Genomic DNA, 14597 nt, shown 5'->3' on the forward strand with positions numbered 1-14597 from the left:
AACAATGGGACATTTGTTGAATGTCTCCAATGAAAGCAATAGAGTTTTTGCAGAAATGAAGAATTCCTCCCAAAAGTTTATTGAGGTCAGGGCCAGTCAGGAAAACATCATTTAGGGAAACATCTTTAAACTTAGCACTCAAATCAAAGTACCCGAATCTGCCCTGGTTCCTTTGGCTGATACACAAAGTTCAACATGTTCAGTTACAGGTTGGAAATAAACTTCCCGTTTGATTGATGTCTGTTAAGATTAATTTATATTCAGAGCAAGGAATGTTGCCAACTAACTCAGTTCACTGTATATATAATTAATAGAAATATTACAATGGTGATAAATAATACAGAGTGAAAAAGATGTATTTTTAGAAGCAAAGAATTCTCATTATACTTAACTGGAATTCAAATAGTAGAACTTTTAAAATTACATATAATCTTTATACGTTTTACTTTTTCCCTCCCAGGCAATGCAAATGAACAATGACTCAATGGTCTCTGAGATTTTCCTTTTGGGATTTCAGCATCTCAACTATTTCAAGTTCCCAATGTTTTCTTTGATTCTTTTGATTCACATATTGACCATCTATGGAAATGTCCTTGTCATAGTATTGGTAACAATCAGCCATGATCTTCAGGCTCCCATGTTCTTCTTTATCAGACAACTCTCCTTATCTGATCTCCTGGAGTCCATGGTTATTGTGCCCGTCCTGCTCAGAACTATCATAAATGAAGGAACTAAAATCTCTCTTATTGGCTGTATTGCACAACTTTATTTCTTTGGTATCTCTGAAGTTTTACAGTGTTTCCTTCTCACTGTGATGTCCTATGACAGATATCTGGCCATCTGTAATCCTCTGCGTTATTGTTCCCTAATGAACCACAAATTGTGTGTTAAATTAATTGTCATGTCATGGGTGATTTCCTTTAGTGTTACACCAGTTGTTGTAATTTCTGCAGCTACACAAAAGTTTTGCAACCAAAATAAGATCAACCATTTCTTCTGTGATTACTTTCCTCTTCTGGAACTTTCCTGCTCAGACACCTCCATGGCACGAATATTGCAAATAACAATGTCTATGCCTGTGATTCTGTCCCCTTTAATACTGATCATTGTATCATATATGTGTATTGGCCATGAAATCCTGAAGATAGTGTCCAATACTGGAAGACAAAAAGCCTTCTCCACCTGCAGCTCCCACTTGGCTGTGGTCTCCATATTTTATGGGAGTCTCTTTGGTGTTTATGCGGCTCCCACAAAAAACCAGTCACAGACCATTAGCAAAGTTCTTTCTCTATTTTACACAGTAGTGACTCCTTTTATCAATCCAATGATTTACAGCTTGAAAAGTGCAGATATGAAAAATGCCCTTAAAATATTATACAATAAAGAACATGTTGTTAAATTTAAAGCAAAATCTTAAATATGTTTCAGTTCATTGTCAATAAAGCATAATGCCATTAGCAATTATAATGATCTTATTTAATGTGAATTCTGTATATCCATGTTTCACAGTGAGACTATATGAGACTATTCATTTAAATGCCTAGATGTTTTTTCTGTCAGGTTTGTTCCTCCTGTCCAAAGGATATACAGGGATATCTGGTAAATGACTTCTGAAATTCATAACAAAAATGTAATAATGGGATCAATATTGTATATTCTTATAAAACTACTAACAATGAAGAACATTTCCTTCTCCCTATTATACAGTAATTTCATTAATGAAACAGTTATTTCATGACTGGCCAGTCTACTGATACACATCGGGCCTATTAAACCTCAATTTTTTTAAGATTTCTGCTCTGAAGCTGCTAAAAATTGGAATCCGAAAATACTCCAAATTTGTTGGAATCATGTAGAAGTCAATGGTATATGGTCCCTCTTTGGAACATGTCAGGATTCTTGATAGTTTTAGGCTGTTTGCACTGGTTTTCAAAAATCTAATTTTTTGGGCGACAATGAGATAAAGTCGAGATTTCATGGTTTCAATTCGAAAAAGTCGCAATTGATTTTGTTGCAATGTTTGTTTTTTTAAAGAATTTTTAGAGGTGAATTAAGGGGATTTGGGTTTGGGAGTTTGGTCAAGAGTGAGAAAAAGATACGTTGTAGTAAAATTATTTCAAAATTTAAATATGTTAAACAAGAAATAAATTAAAATGAATTTAAAAATAATTTAGTCATTAGTTCTTATATCGGAGCATGGGAAGGCCGTTCAGTCAAAGAATGGGGGGGGGGACATGAATACGGCAACAAGGTGGCACAATGAAAGACAGCTCAATATTCTTTCCTGTCATTCTTATGAAGTATACACTGTAGATTCATGGCTATTTTTCTAGACTGTAAGGAAGAGTACAGCATCCATTGGGCAGTACAACTGTTCTTCTTCCAATGTGGTGTAATACAATGCACCAGATGCCAAACAGGGGGACTGTCTATAGGAGAGCAAGGCCAAAGCCTGAGAAAGAGAAATACACACCACCCATTCACTATAACCACTAAAAATTGGACACCAGTAGGAAACCATTTCAACAGCCCTCACCACTCCATAAATGACTTAAGAATCTTGGTTCCTACGGGTAATTTTAAAACAGAAAACGAGAGGAAAGTATAAGAGTACAAATTAATGAAAACTTTCAACTCTCTGGAGAAGGGACTGAACCCAGGCCTTGGATTTATGGCTAATTATGTGGATTAAGAACTGCCTGCATCAAGACACAAACACAAACATGTGTTGGAACACTGGACTAACTGCTCATATGAAATTCCTTTTATTTCAAACTCCATTCATTTTGCCCTAATTTATATTCAGCCATTTTAATCCACATTATCTTGTACCTTATTGGGTTGTCCCTTGCATGTCCCCTTGTATATAACATCTCACACAGAGATGGACATTCCTTTTTGTTGGTCATTAGATCTATGAGCTGAATGTTGTATTTATATACAGTATATAGATATATCAGAGAACAACAGGGCTTCATTATATTCAGGTTCTGCAAGCTTGCTATGTGTAATGCTCTCGTAATTAAGGACCTTGAATGTTGATGGGTACACTCTCATGCACAGGGAATCCCTGTGGATTTCGGTATTCATCGACATCCTTTTGGGGCCCCGGGCTTTCTGCTGTGGAAACCAACAAGGAACAAGTGCGTATAAGAGAAAAAGTCCATAAACGAGGTACCGGCAAGATAAGACAAGATGAGGTTGAGAATCAGGCAATGGGTCAAGGCAGGCGGCAGGAATCAGAGTCAAGAGTCAGCCAGAAGTTAAAAACAAGGAATTCAAATCACAATATGAATGCTTCGTAAGGATCAGTAAACTGAAGCCAGCTTGGGGACTCTTAAAATGGATGACTGGGCTTTTAAAGCTGTTTTGGCACCAATAATTCAAATTCAGCGCCTTAACATGATGCTCGGCGGCAAGCGCCAGCATCACTTTGAGCCTAAACCTGGAAGTGCGCGCCTGTGCACAAGCAATCTTGGAGAGACGCACCAGGAGGTGAGAGATCTAGGCAATCTCCTGGCACGGCTTACACTATGGTTATCTTAATTAGTCAATAAAAGGTATCACCTTTATACCACTTTTTGTTGTTGTTTTTTCCTCTGGAAATAAAGCATTTTTGAGGTGAAACAGTATGTTAGATGTGCGATAGACAAATAATGGGCATGTTTTTATAACAGTAAAGAACAAAATGCCTCAATTTAGATTGAAGAAAACATTTTCATCTGTGGCAATTTCTAGGAGCAGTTTTATCAAAATGTGAGTTTAGAAAAGAAAGATCTTAGATGTAAATCAGATGTAAAAGGGACATTTGCCATTGACTTTTACATGATTTCGGCAAGTTTTAGCAGCAGTATTTTCGAATTCTTGTCTCAGTTATGTTGCATAATAAATCCTGGAAAAGGCTTGATTTTTTTTCCCACGTAACTTTTTTGAGTTTTGGCGACAAAAAGCCACACCCTGAAAAAGTTGTGGTTTAAATAAATTAGTCTCTTATGGGCAGATTTATCATTGATCAAGTGAGTTTTTCCCAAAAATAGAATTTCAATACAAATTTTAGAAATGTTAAATTCCGAACTCAACGGCGCAAGTTTTAGAATGCGATAATTGAGTTTTTGAGACTCGAAATTCATATTTGTAAATACGATCGTCTGAATATTTTATTTGAATTTGAATATTCAAATTCAAAATCAAATAATTCAAAATGTATCAAATTTCACTCTAATTTGTTTCCCAGCCCATTTTTTCACCTGTTTTGACCTGCTGAGTTCCCTGCCCACTGCAAAAATTTAAATATTCGAATTTTCTAAATTTGAATATTCGATTTAGCCATATATCCTCATAGTTCATTAAATGGTTAAAGGCTACATGGAATGCTGGGAAACACTGGATTACCAATAAAAGTCCTCACCTGGTGCTATTTTAGTTTGAAAGAGAGTTTTAGCAGTTCAGATGGCTTGGCCAAGACCCTATAACATGCCACCTTTGCTTGACATAACAAGGGCAGCAAAGGCTACAACAGCTACAAGAGAAGCAGCAGCAGCACCAGGACCAATATGCCCCTTTGATTCCTGCTAGGATCAGGCAGCCTCATCACTTCAGGAGGCTAATCCTTTCTCTTGGCTAGCTTCCTGATGATGAGGTTGTGAAGGTGACTGACAAACTGACCAGAATCACAAACTGACCATAAATACTGCAGCTCTAACTTTAACAGGAAGCGATCACCTGACCATAAATACTGCAGCTCTAACTGTAACAGGAAGAGATCAGCTGACCAGAAATACTGCAGCTCTAACTGTAACAGGAAGAGATCACCTGACCAGAAATACTGCAGCTCTAACTGTAACAGGAAGAGATCACCTGACCAGAAATACTGCAGCTCTAACTGTAACAGGAAGAGATCAGCTGACCAGAAATACTGCAGCTCTAACTGTAACAGGAAGAGATCACCTGACCAGAAATACTGCAGCTCTAACTGTAACAGGAAGAGATCACCTGACCAGAAATACTGCAGCTCTAACTGTAACAGGAAGAGATCACCTGACCAGAAATACTGCAGCTCTAACTGTAACAGGGAAAGATCACCTGACTAGAAATACTGCAGCTCTAACTGTAACAGGAAGAGATCACCTGACCAGAAATACTGCAGCTCTAACTGTAACAGGAAGAGATCACCTGACCAGAAATACTGCAGCTCTAACTGTAACAGGAAGAGATCACCTGACCAGAAATACTGCAGCTCTAACTGTAACAGGAAGAAGTGTGGAAGCAAACACAGAACTTTGTCCATTAATTGACTCATGTGACCTAACATGTATGGTTTGTTTGTGTGCACCATGAATCATAGGATCCCAGGGGGCGGCCCTTATTATTTAAAATGGCAATTTTCTATTTATGATTACTCAATGGCACATACTACTAGAAAAGTATATTATTATGAAAATGGTTTATTTACATGAATACGTTTTTTTACATATAAGCTGTTATCTTTATAGAGACCTACATTGTTTGGGGGTATAGTTTTCCTTTAAGGAGGGAATTTAATTACTATTAGTGCAGACTAGAAATGAGTGCAATTTTGCTGAGTTTTGGAGACAAAATTCCGCCCACAGACTTTAATGGGTGAAAAAAATTGACGCCCATAGACTTCAATGCATTTTGGAAAATGTTAACTATTTTTAAGAATGTTTGGAAAATCAAAAGGGGTTAGATTCGCCCAACACTATTGCAGAGTAAAACGGGCTGTTTTTTGCCAAACAATTGTGAAACAGGAAATTTCACTGAAATGCACTGGACTCAATGGGAAGGCAAAATTATGAAGCCCAATAGATTGGACACTTTACTAATGTGATGAAAGAACTTTTTCACCAAGGGGGTGTTGGTTTTAGTTAAATTCTATATATTTTATATTTACTCTACATACAATATATGTTAGATATATCTATATGTTTGCCTTCTGCTGTCCTGTGGAAAGTGTGTGAGTTTCACTTGGAACAAAGGGTTTGACTGTAGCTATGTAACAATATATTTCTAACATTTTTATTTTGATTTGATTTTATGATAAATGTATTTGTACCTTTAACACTTAGCAACTATAACTTTCTTGTTCTTTTTAATAACTTTGCAAAATGTATATATTATAGTGTCATGTTAATCTTTGTTCTTGTATGAAAGCACAATACAACATTTACTGGATGAAGAACAATTGTCAAAATTCTTCATTTTGCTGTGAGAATTTGAAAATCCCTTTGGAAATTTTCCCTCAGGATTATTCCTCTCTACTGAAATCTTTAGTGTTCATTAGTTTGTGTTACTATTGTTTTTATTACACTTATTAACTCTATCAATAAAATGTATTTGGCAACAAACAATTCAGATTTCATCATCTCCAATAGACTTGTCATTATTTTCCCTTTATTGTGTCTCTAAACTTTCATTTATGCGAATCACTCATTCTTCCCATTACTCCTAGAGTTTCTATTATACCAATGAATGGACATTGCAGATTTGTAACAATAAACTGGTGCCCAAAGTCATGGCCACTTGCATTAAATAAAGGAACAATAATAAAATAAAAGTTGTTTTTATTTTATTCTTTTGAAGGAGTAATATTTTACAAGTCCAATATCAAATGCTTATTTCAGTTCTTTTATGATCATTCATCCCACCATTACTGAATATGTACCAATATTTATTATTCAAATAAGTGAATACATCAGCCCCATAATTCCTTTTTTTTTTATAAACATGAGCTGCAATAAAAACTTATACTGCACTGGGTCACAGTTATTAAAGGAATAATTTCGTTTATTAGTATTAAGGAACACATTTTTGTTTTCCCTGAATCAATTTTTTTTCAAAGAGTTGGTTTTTTACAATTTTTTCTAAAAATCTAAAGTGCCAATTTAATAACAATTGAATGTTTATTTTTTCCATGAATCTCTAAAAATATTGTTTTTTCTATATTTCTTAAAAACTCAAAATAAATCGATTTATTTAGTGTAAAAACCACAAAAATCTTTAATGCAAAAATATGGCAGCTAAAAGTTGTCCTATAGAAGTCAATGGAAGCTGTGCTGATCCTTTTGAACCAATTTCAATCAATTTCAACTTTTTTTTTTTTGTTTGTAATTGTTCAAACAACTCGAATTTTTAGAGGTTTTAGAGAATTTTTTGAGGTTTTTATAATGTTTAAGCACATCATTCAGCTTTTTTCTTTCATTCATGCTTTTTAAATTCGGATCTTTTAATAAATTTCATGAAATCTGTGGTTTTTAGAGAAAGCGAGTTTGGTCATGGTTTCAAAAACCCCTAAAACTACTATAATGATATATATGTGAGCTTTATAAAAAAATGTGAGCTTTATATAATGATATATATGTGAGCTTTATAAAAATTAAAAACCACAAAAAAACTCACAGGGTGGCCTGTTTATCAAAATTTGGATTTGTGTAGTTTTAGAAGTTTTTGAAAGCACAAAGATATTGACTTTCTCTATATCCACAAATGTCATGACATTTGTTAAAAGATTGGAATTTAAAAAGCACAAATGAAAACAAAGATAAAAAAAATAATGTAATAAAAAAGAATACCTCTAAAACCTCTAAAAATTTGAGTTTTTCAGACAGTTAAATCTAAAAAAATCTAAAAACCTCTAAAAGCCTTAACTGGTTAAAAATGGTCCGATAGGATCAGCACAGTTCCTAATGACTTCTATGGGAGCATTATTTGGTGAAGTTTTGTATTAGAGTCTTCTGTGGTTTTTCTACTTTACAAATCTTGAATTTTAGAACTTTAAAAAAAAAAAAAAAAAAAGATTTAGGGAAAAAATAAAACATTTGAACATTTTTAAACAAGCCTCCAAGTAAAAGCTGTTGAGGTCCTATATGAGTCAATCGGAGCTGTGCTGATTTTATTGTACTACCATTCAGGCTTTTAGAGATTTTCGAATTTTCTTCACTAATAGTTGCCCAAAAAACTCAATGATTTCTGATTTTTTTTGCAGATTATTTAGTGTTTCTTTTTTACATTTGTGCTTTTTTATTTTAACTTTAATGGCATTCATGGTTTTAGAGAAAATTTGTTTATTTGTGGTTTCAAAAACAACTAAAACTAAACAAATTTGAATATAGATAAATGGGCCTCCCAGGTGGTGAAAACTTTTTGTTTATTTTTAAGGAAGAAAAAGCATCTAATTGTAGCCATCAATTGGACATTTTCATTTGGGTGGATTTTAATTTTCATGCGGCCAAGATTTATGTAAATTCATTATAGAATCAATGGAGCCTTAATCCTTTCCTAGACCTGATTCATATGCAGATTTTAAATTTTTCTCCTTATGTATATTATTATTATTATACGAGTCAAACTAAGAAGAGAAAATAATTTTTTGCAATCCTAAGAGATAATCTACTATACTCTACACTGGGTACCTGAGCATCTGTCCTGCCTTCTTATGTTTATTAATACTGGGTAGTGATGAGCAAATCTGTCCTGTGAAACACAATGGGGCAAATTCACTAAGCGCCGAAGCGCCGAACGCTGGCGTAGATTCGCTAGTGTTACTTCGCACCCTTACGCTTGGCGAATTTTCGCTACGGACGTAACTACGCAAATTCACTAACGCGCGCAGTGTACTGAACGCTACCTTTTACGCTAGGCTTCCTTCGCCACCTCAGACCAGGCGAAGCGCAATAGAGTATATAGGGATTGCTTCAAAAAAAGTTCAAATTTTTTCTAAGTCCCAAAAAACGATGGCGTGTTTTCTATATTATGGGTGATAGGCTGAAAAAGATCGAGAATTTTTTTGGGGCTCCCCTCCTTCCCCCCTACATTTCCTAACTCATGGCAACTTAACTATACAGTGGGCACATGTGTAGGGCAAAAAAAAAATTTTATTTGATGTTTTGAAGGTTTTCTAGCCATTTGTAGTGATTCTACGTATTCCTCCATTGAAATTTGAATTTGGCGCCGTATGCAAATCAACCTTCGGTAGCTTCACTTAGCGAATCAACGCTAGCGCAACTTCGCAACCTTACGCTACCCCTGTGCGCAACTTCGGATTTTAGTGAATTTGCGGAGCGCTGGCGAAACTACGGCTGGCAAAGTGCGGCAAAGCACGGCAAAGTTGCGCCTGGTGCAACTACGAATCTTAGTGAATTTGCCCCAATGTTTCACAAATTGGCAAAAAATCCACTAAACACATTGAAGTCAAAAGGTATCAATATTTTTTTTGCATGCTACAAATATTTTCCGCGCTCAACAATTTTTCTCTCTCCAAATGCATTAAAGTCAACGGGTATTTTTCTTGTGGCGGCTTTTTTGTCTCAGAGTCAGAGACTTTTTATCTTAAAAAATTTTGTCTTTGTTACGTGTGAAATTTTTTTGAGACAATTTGCAATTGGTTTTCATTTTTTATTTGTGGTCATTGAGTTATTTAGCTTTTTAAGCAGCAGCTCTCCAGTTTGTAGTTTCAGCAATCTGGTTGCTAGGGTCCAAATTCCCCTAGCAACCATTCATTGATTTGAACAAAAGGCTGGAATATGAATAGGAGAGGCCTGAATAGAAGGATGAGTAATAAAAGTAGCAATAACAATACATGTGTAGCCTTACAGAGCATTTGTTTTTTTTAGACTGGGTCACTGCATGCAAGCCTGAAACTTGTACAAAAAAAATGCTTTTTACTGGTGTAAAATATATGTCTAAAAAAATATAGATGAGCGAACAATGTAACAATGTAATGTCATAATTGGCTCAGATATTTCTAGCATTATATGTATAATAAAGTTATAAGAAGTTTTGAGTTCATTGACTTGGACTCTATGGACCTTATTATTCCAACCTCAGTAGGCCTCAGTAGATTTCTCCATAGACTCAGTGAGAGAGTAAATTGGCGCCTCTAGTAAATAAAAGGAGACAAGTTTAACACTTCCCAGTCAGTAGCCGGTGCCATTCTGCAAATCAGGTCATTATTGCCATGTCCTATTTTTCTGGCAATTGTTTCATAGGAAGAAATGTCTAGAACTGGACTTGCACGTTGGTCTGATGCTTCTTCATGTTTGTGATTCCAACATATTGCTGCTTCTAATCTGCACTTTCCTTCCATATCCAGTACATCCTTGGCTATTAAAAGGAGACTTCTCACTATTGTATAAATCAACCAAACTGCAGTGGGGGTTTAATAAATGAGTTTCTTTATTATTTTCTCTAACAATATTTTATACATTTAACTGTTTATCTAAGCATTCCTCAACCTTAAATTGTGAAGAATCATGGCAGAATCCCTTTAATCTTCTCATTTAACTTTATCATTTCATTTTAGGTTTAAGCCTGGATGACCACAATAACAAAAATAAGTAAAACTTCACTAACAGGTTCCAAACCCATAAATCCACACGTTTGTATGTTGAAATGAATGTATATTGAGTGAAAAGTATATTGTCCACTTCTACCAACACAGTGAATTAAATATAATGAATAGAAATATTATAATGGTTACAAGGAAGTTTAGTCATGAAGTGAAAATGTTTGACATGTTTCAGAAGCAGAGAATTCTCATTACTATTGACTGGACTTGGTGTTGGCAAATAAGATTATTGGATTAACACTTTATGTTTTTTTTTTTTAATTTCTAGGCAATACCCATGAACAATCACTCAATGATCACTGAGATTTTTCTGTTAGGATTTCAGGATCTCCACAATTTCAAGATCCTGGTATTTTTTGTGATCCTTTTAATTCACATATTGACCATTTATGAAAATGCCCTTGTCATCGCATTGGTAACAATCAGCCATGATCTTCAGTCTCCCATGTTCTACTTTCTCAGACAACTCTCCTTATCTGATCTCCTGCAGTCCATGGTTATTGTACCCATCATGCTCAGAACTGTAATAAATGAAGGAGCTAAAATCTCCCTAATTGGCTGTATTGCACAACTTTATTTCTTTGCTATCTCTGAAGCGTTACAGTGTCTCCTTCTAAGTGTCATGTCCTATGACAGATATCTGGCCATCTGCAATCCTCTGCGTTATTCTTTGCTAATGAACCAAAAATTCTGTTTTCAATTATTTGTCATGTCATGGCTGCTTGCCATTGGTGTTCCATTTGTTGCTCTCATTTCTGCAGCTACACGAGAGTTCTGCAACCAAAATACCATCAACCATTTCTTCTGTGATTACTTTCCTCTTCTGGAGCTTTCCTGCTCAGACACCTTCTTGCCATGGATATTGGCAATTACAGTATCTACTCCTGTTGTTCTTTTCCCTTTTATACTCATTATGGTTTCCTATATCTGTATTGCACAAGCAATCCTAAAGATAACGTCCAATATTGGAAGACAGAAAGCGTTTTCCACCTGCAGCTCTCACTTGGCCGTGGTCTCCATATTATATGGGACTCTCATTAGTATTTATGTGGTTCCCACTCGAAACCAGTCGCAGACAGTTAAAAAACTTCTTTCTCTTTTATACACTGTAGTGACTCCTTTTATTAACCCGCTGATTTACAGCTTGAAAAGTGCAGATATGAAAAAAGCCATTAAAACTATTATACTATAAAGAGCTAAATTTCTCACCTCCACAAACATTTCTGGTCAGCTAATTTATGTTTGAAATAATCCATATCAATAATTGTCCCCAGAATAAAGGTTGCTGTTGTTGTCACTTCTTAACATTTTTTTGTGTATATTCCACTCTATAATCCTTTGCTTTACCTTTACCCTGCTCTAATAATGGATTTTCAAGTTTGGTTTAGCACCAACCGTATGTATTTCTACTATAACCCTATCTTGGCTAGAAAATGACTTGTCTTGCTTGGAAAAATAAAACACAGATAACATTGGACTCTCTCACACAGGATGGGCCTTCAATAAGGAGCAGATTTATCAAGGTTCGAATTTCGATGTAATGGGAGTATTTTTTTGAACTTTGAAATAAGAATAAAATAAGATCAACCAAAATGTATTAAAAAATTCTAAGTTTTTAATAAATTTGTTCGAATTTAAATAGTTTGAGTTGACGTAACATCGTACTCGATCGAATTTGATTTAAAAAAAACCTTTGATTTTTCAAAGTCCACCAATTGAATCCAAATGGGTTCTAGGAGGTCCCCCATAGGCTAAAACAGCAAATCAGCAGGTTTTAGATGGTGAATGGTACAAGCCATTTTTTTTAAGAGACAGTACGTGATAAATTTCAACATGCGAATTTTCAATTTTTTTTCAAATTCAAATTGAATTTGGACTACTCCCTAGTCAAAGTACACAAAAATAGCTGGAAATTCAATTTTTTTTACTTTGAATTTTCACTTCGACCCTTGATAAATCTGCCCCTAAGTGTGTGATCAGTGAAGTGACGTTGATGTGATACTACTCCTCTCTTGCTTTTTGAAACAACAATAGAATATTGTAGAAGTTCTTGCAACCAAAACAGAACAAAGGATTCATTGAAAAGCACCACAGGGTTCTACTCACAAGTGAGTGAAGTAGTAATTCTAGTGTTTTGTGTAACTGAAAGTTACAATCAAGGCAGAGACAGTATCTGTGAGACCACTGTGGAGATGGCTTGGTAGATTGAAAGTTTTACCTTCTAGGCTTTCTGGTCAATATGGTCCAGATCACCTATAGCAGAAATGTAACAGGGAGAACAATATAGCCTGAATCCCTCTTCAGTACAGTACTTCACTTCGGCTAGTAGAACCCATAGAAGAGCTACCTATGACTTTCCATCCTTTTTTGAGCGCAGGCTTCTATTTCTAGCTTTGCCTAAATAAATTACAGTCCTAGAATGTTCTTTAACAGTAGCTAAAACAGTATCTGATTAAACTTTGTTCAGGGGGTCCCTGTTCCCCATCTTTCACTAGGTGTTTTGTCCCTCTAAGTCAGAAAAGCTTTACTGGGCCGTGTTGATCTCATGATTCTCATTCACTTGGGTCAAGAGATGAAGGCCAAAAAGCAGGTACCACCTCTTTCCAAGTACTAAATTAAAGTGAGAGAAGAAGTGGTCACTAAATATAACAGCCACTTTTTCTAATTTTGGTTCTGTACATTACCACAAGTAATTTTAAATGAATCAACTCAGATGCAGTTGAACTGCAGACTTTCAGCTTTAATTCAGTAGGTTGAACAAAAAGATTGTATAAAAATGTGACAAACTAAAGCCTTTTTGTAACACAATCACTTCATTTCAGGGGCTCACAAGTAATTGGACCATTGAGTCAAAGGCTATTTCATGTGCAGGTGGGGCAATTCCTTTGTTATGTCATTATCAATGGAGCAGATAAAAGCCCAGGAGTTGATTTGAGGGGGGGGGCTGCTTGTATGTGGAAGATTTTGCTGTGAACAGACAACATGTTGCAAAAACAATAAAAACCCATCCGAGGAATTGCTCCAATATTAGGAGTGGCAAAAGCTACAGTTTGGTACATCGTGAGAAAAACTCAGCAACGCAAAAAGACCAGGACGTCCACGGAAGACAACAGTGGTGGATGATCTGAATCATTTCCATGGTCAAGAGAAAGCCCTTCACAAGAGCCAAACAAGTGAAGAACAGTCTCCAGGAGGTAGAGTCTCCATATCCAAGTCTGCCATAAAGAGAAGACTGTATGAAAGTAAATACAGAGGTGGCACTGAAAGGTACAAGCCACTCATAAGCATCAACAATACAAAGGCTACATTGGACTTTGAAAAAACATCTAAAAAAGCCAGCACAGTTCAGGAAAAAACATTCTTTGGACTGATGAAACCAAGATGAAGCTCTAGCATAATGATGGCAAGAAAAAAGTGTGGAGAAGGGGTGGAAGAGCTGATGATCCAATGCATAGCACAGTTGTGTATAAAACATTTGGGCGGCAGTGTGATGGCTTGGGCGTGCATGGCTGCCAGTGGCACTGGGACACTAGTGTTTATCCATCATGTGACACAGAAGCACAAGAATGAATTGTGAGCTCTTCAGAGACACTGTCTGCTCAAATCCAGCTAAATACACTCACATTGATTGTGAGGAGTTTCATAATGAGCCAAAACATAGAGCCAAAGCAACCCAGGAGTTTATTAAAGCAAAGAAGTGGAATATTGTTGAATGGCCAAGTCACCTGATCTGAAGCCAATTGAGCTGCATTTCACTTGTTGAAGACTAAACTTGGGACAGAAAGGCCACAAACAAACATCAAGTGAAAGAAGCGGCTGCAGTAAAGACCTGGCAGAGCATTAAACAGGAGCAAACCCACAATCTGCTGATGTCCATGAGTTCTACACTTCAGCCTGTCATTGCAGCAAAGGCTTTTCAACCAACTATTAGACATGAACATTTGATTTTCACTTTTTTAATTTGTCCAATTACCTTTGAGCCCCTGAAATGAAGTGGTTGTGTAAAAAAAGGCTTTAGTTCCTCACATATTTATACAATCTTTTTGTTCAACCCACTGAATTAAAGCTGAAAGTCTGCAGTTCAACTGCATCTGAGTTGTTTCATTTAAACTTCATTGTGGTCATGTACAGAACCAAAATTAGAAAAAAGTTGTCTCTGTCCAAAGATTTATGGACCTAACTGTATATATACAACAATCTAGTGAGTATCCACACTCCAAGGCCAAATTGGGGT

General features: G+C 35.8%; 1 protein-coding gene across 1 annotated transcript; it reads left to right on the plus strand.

Annotated features, from left to right (window-relative positions):
• Positions 1 to 3342: 3342 nt before the first annotated feature.
• LOC108703424 (olfactory receptor 5G3) lies at positions 3343 to 11555 on the plus strand. Its single transcript, XM_018239553.1, has 2 exons — positions 3343 to 3495; positions 10632 to 11555. Exons 1-2 carry the CDS (start codon positions 3343 to 3345, stop codon positions 11553 to 11555), a joined length of 1077 nt encoding a protein of 358 aa, XP_018095042.1.
• The last annotated feature ends 3042 nt before the right edge of the window (positions 11556 to 14597 follow it).

The sequence above is a fragment of the Xenopus laevis genome, chromosome 3S (genome assembly GCF_017654675.1).
Source record: "Xenopus laevis strain J_2021 chromosome 3S, Xenopus_laevis_v10.1, whole genome shotgun sequence".
Classification (NCBI taxonomy): domain Eukaryota; kingdom Metazoa; phylum Chordata; class Amphibia; order Anura; family Pipidae; genus Xenopus; species Xenopus laevis.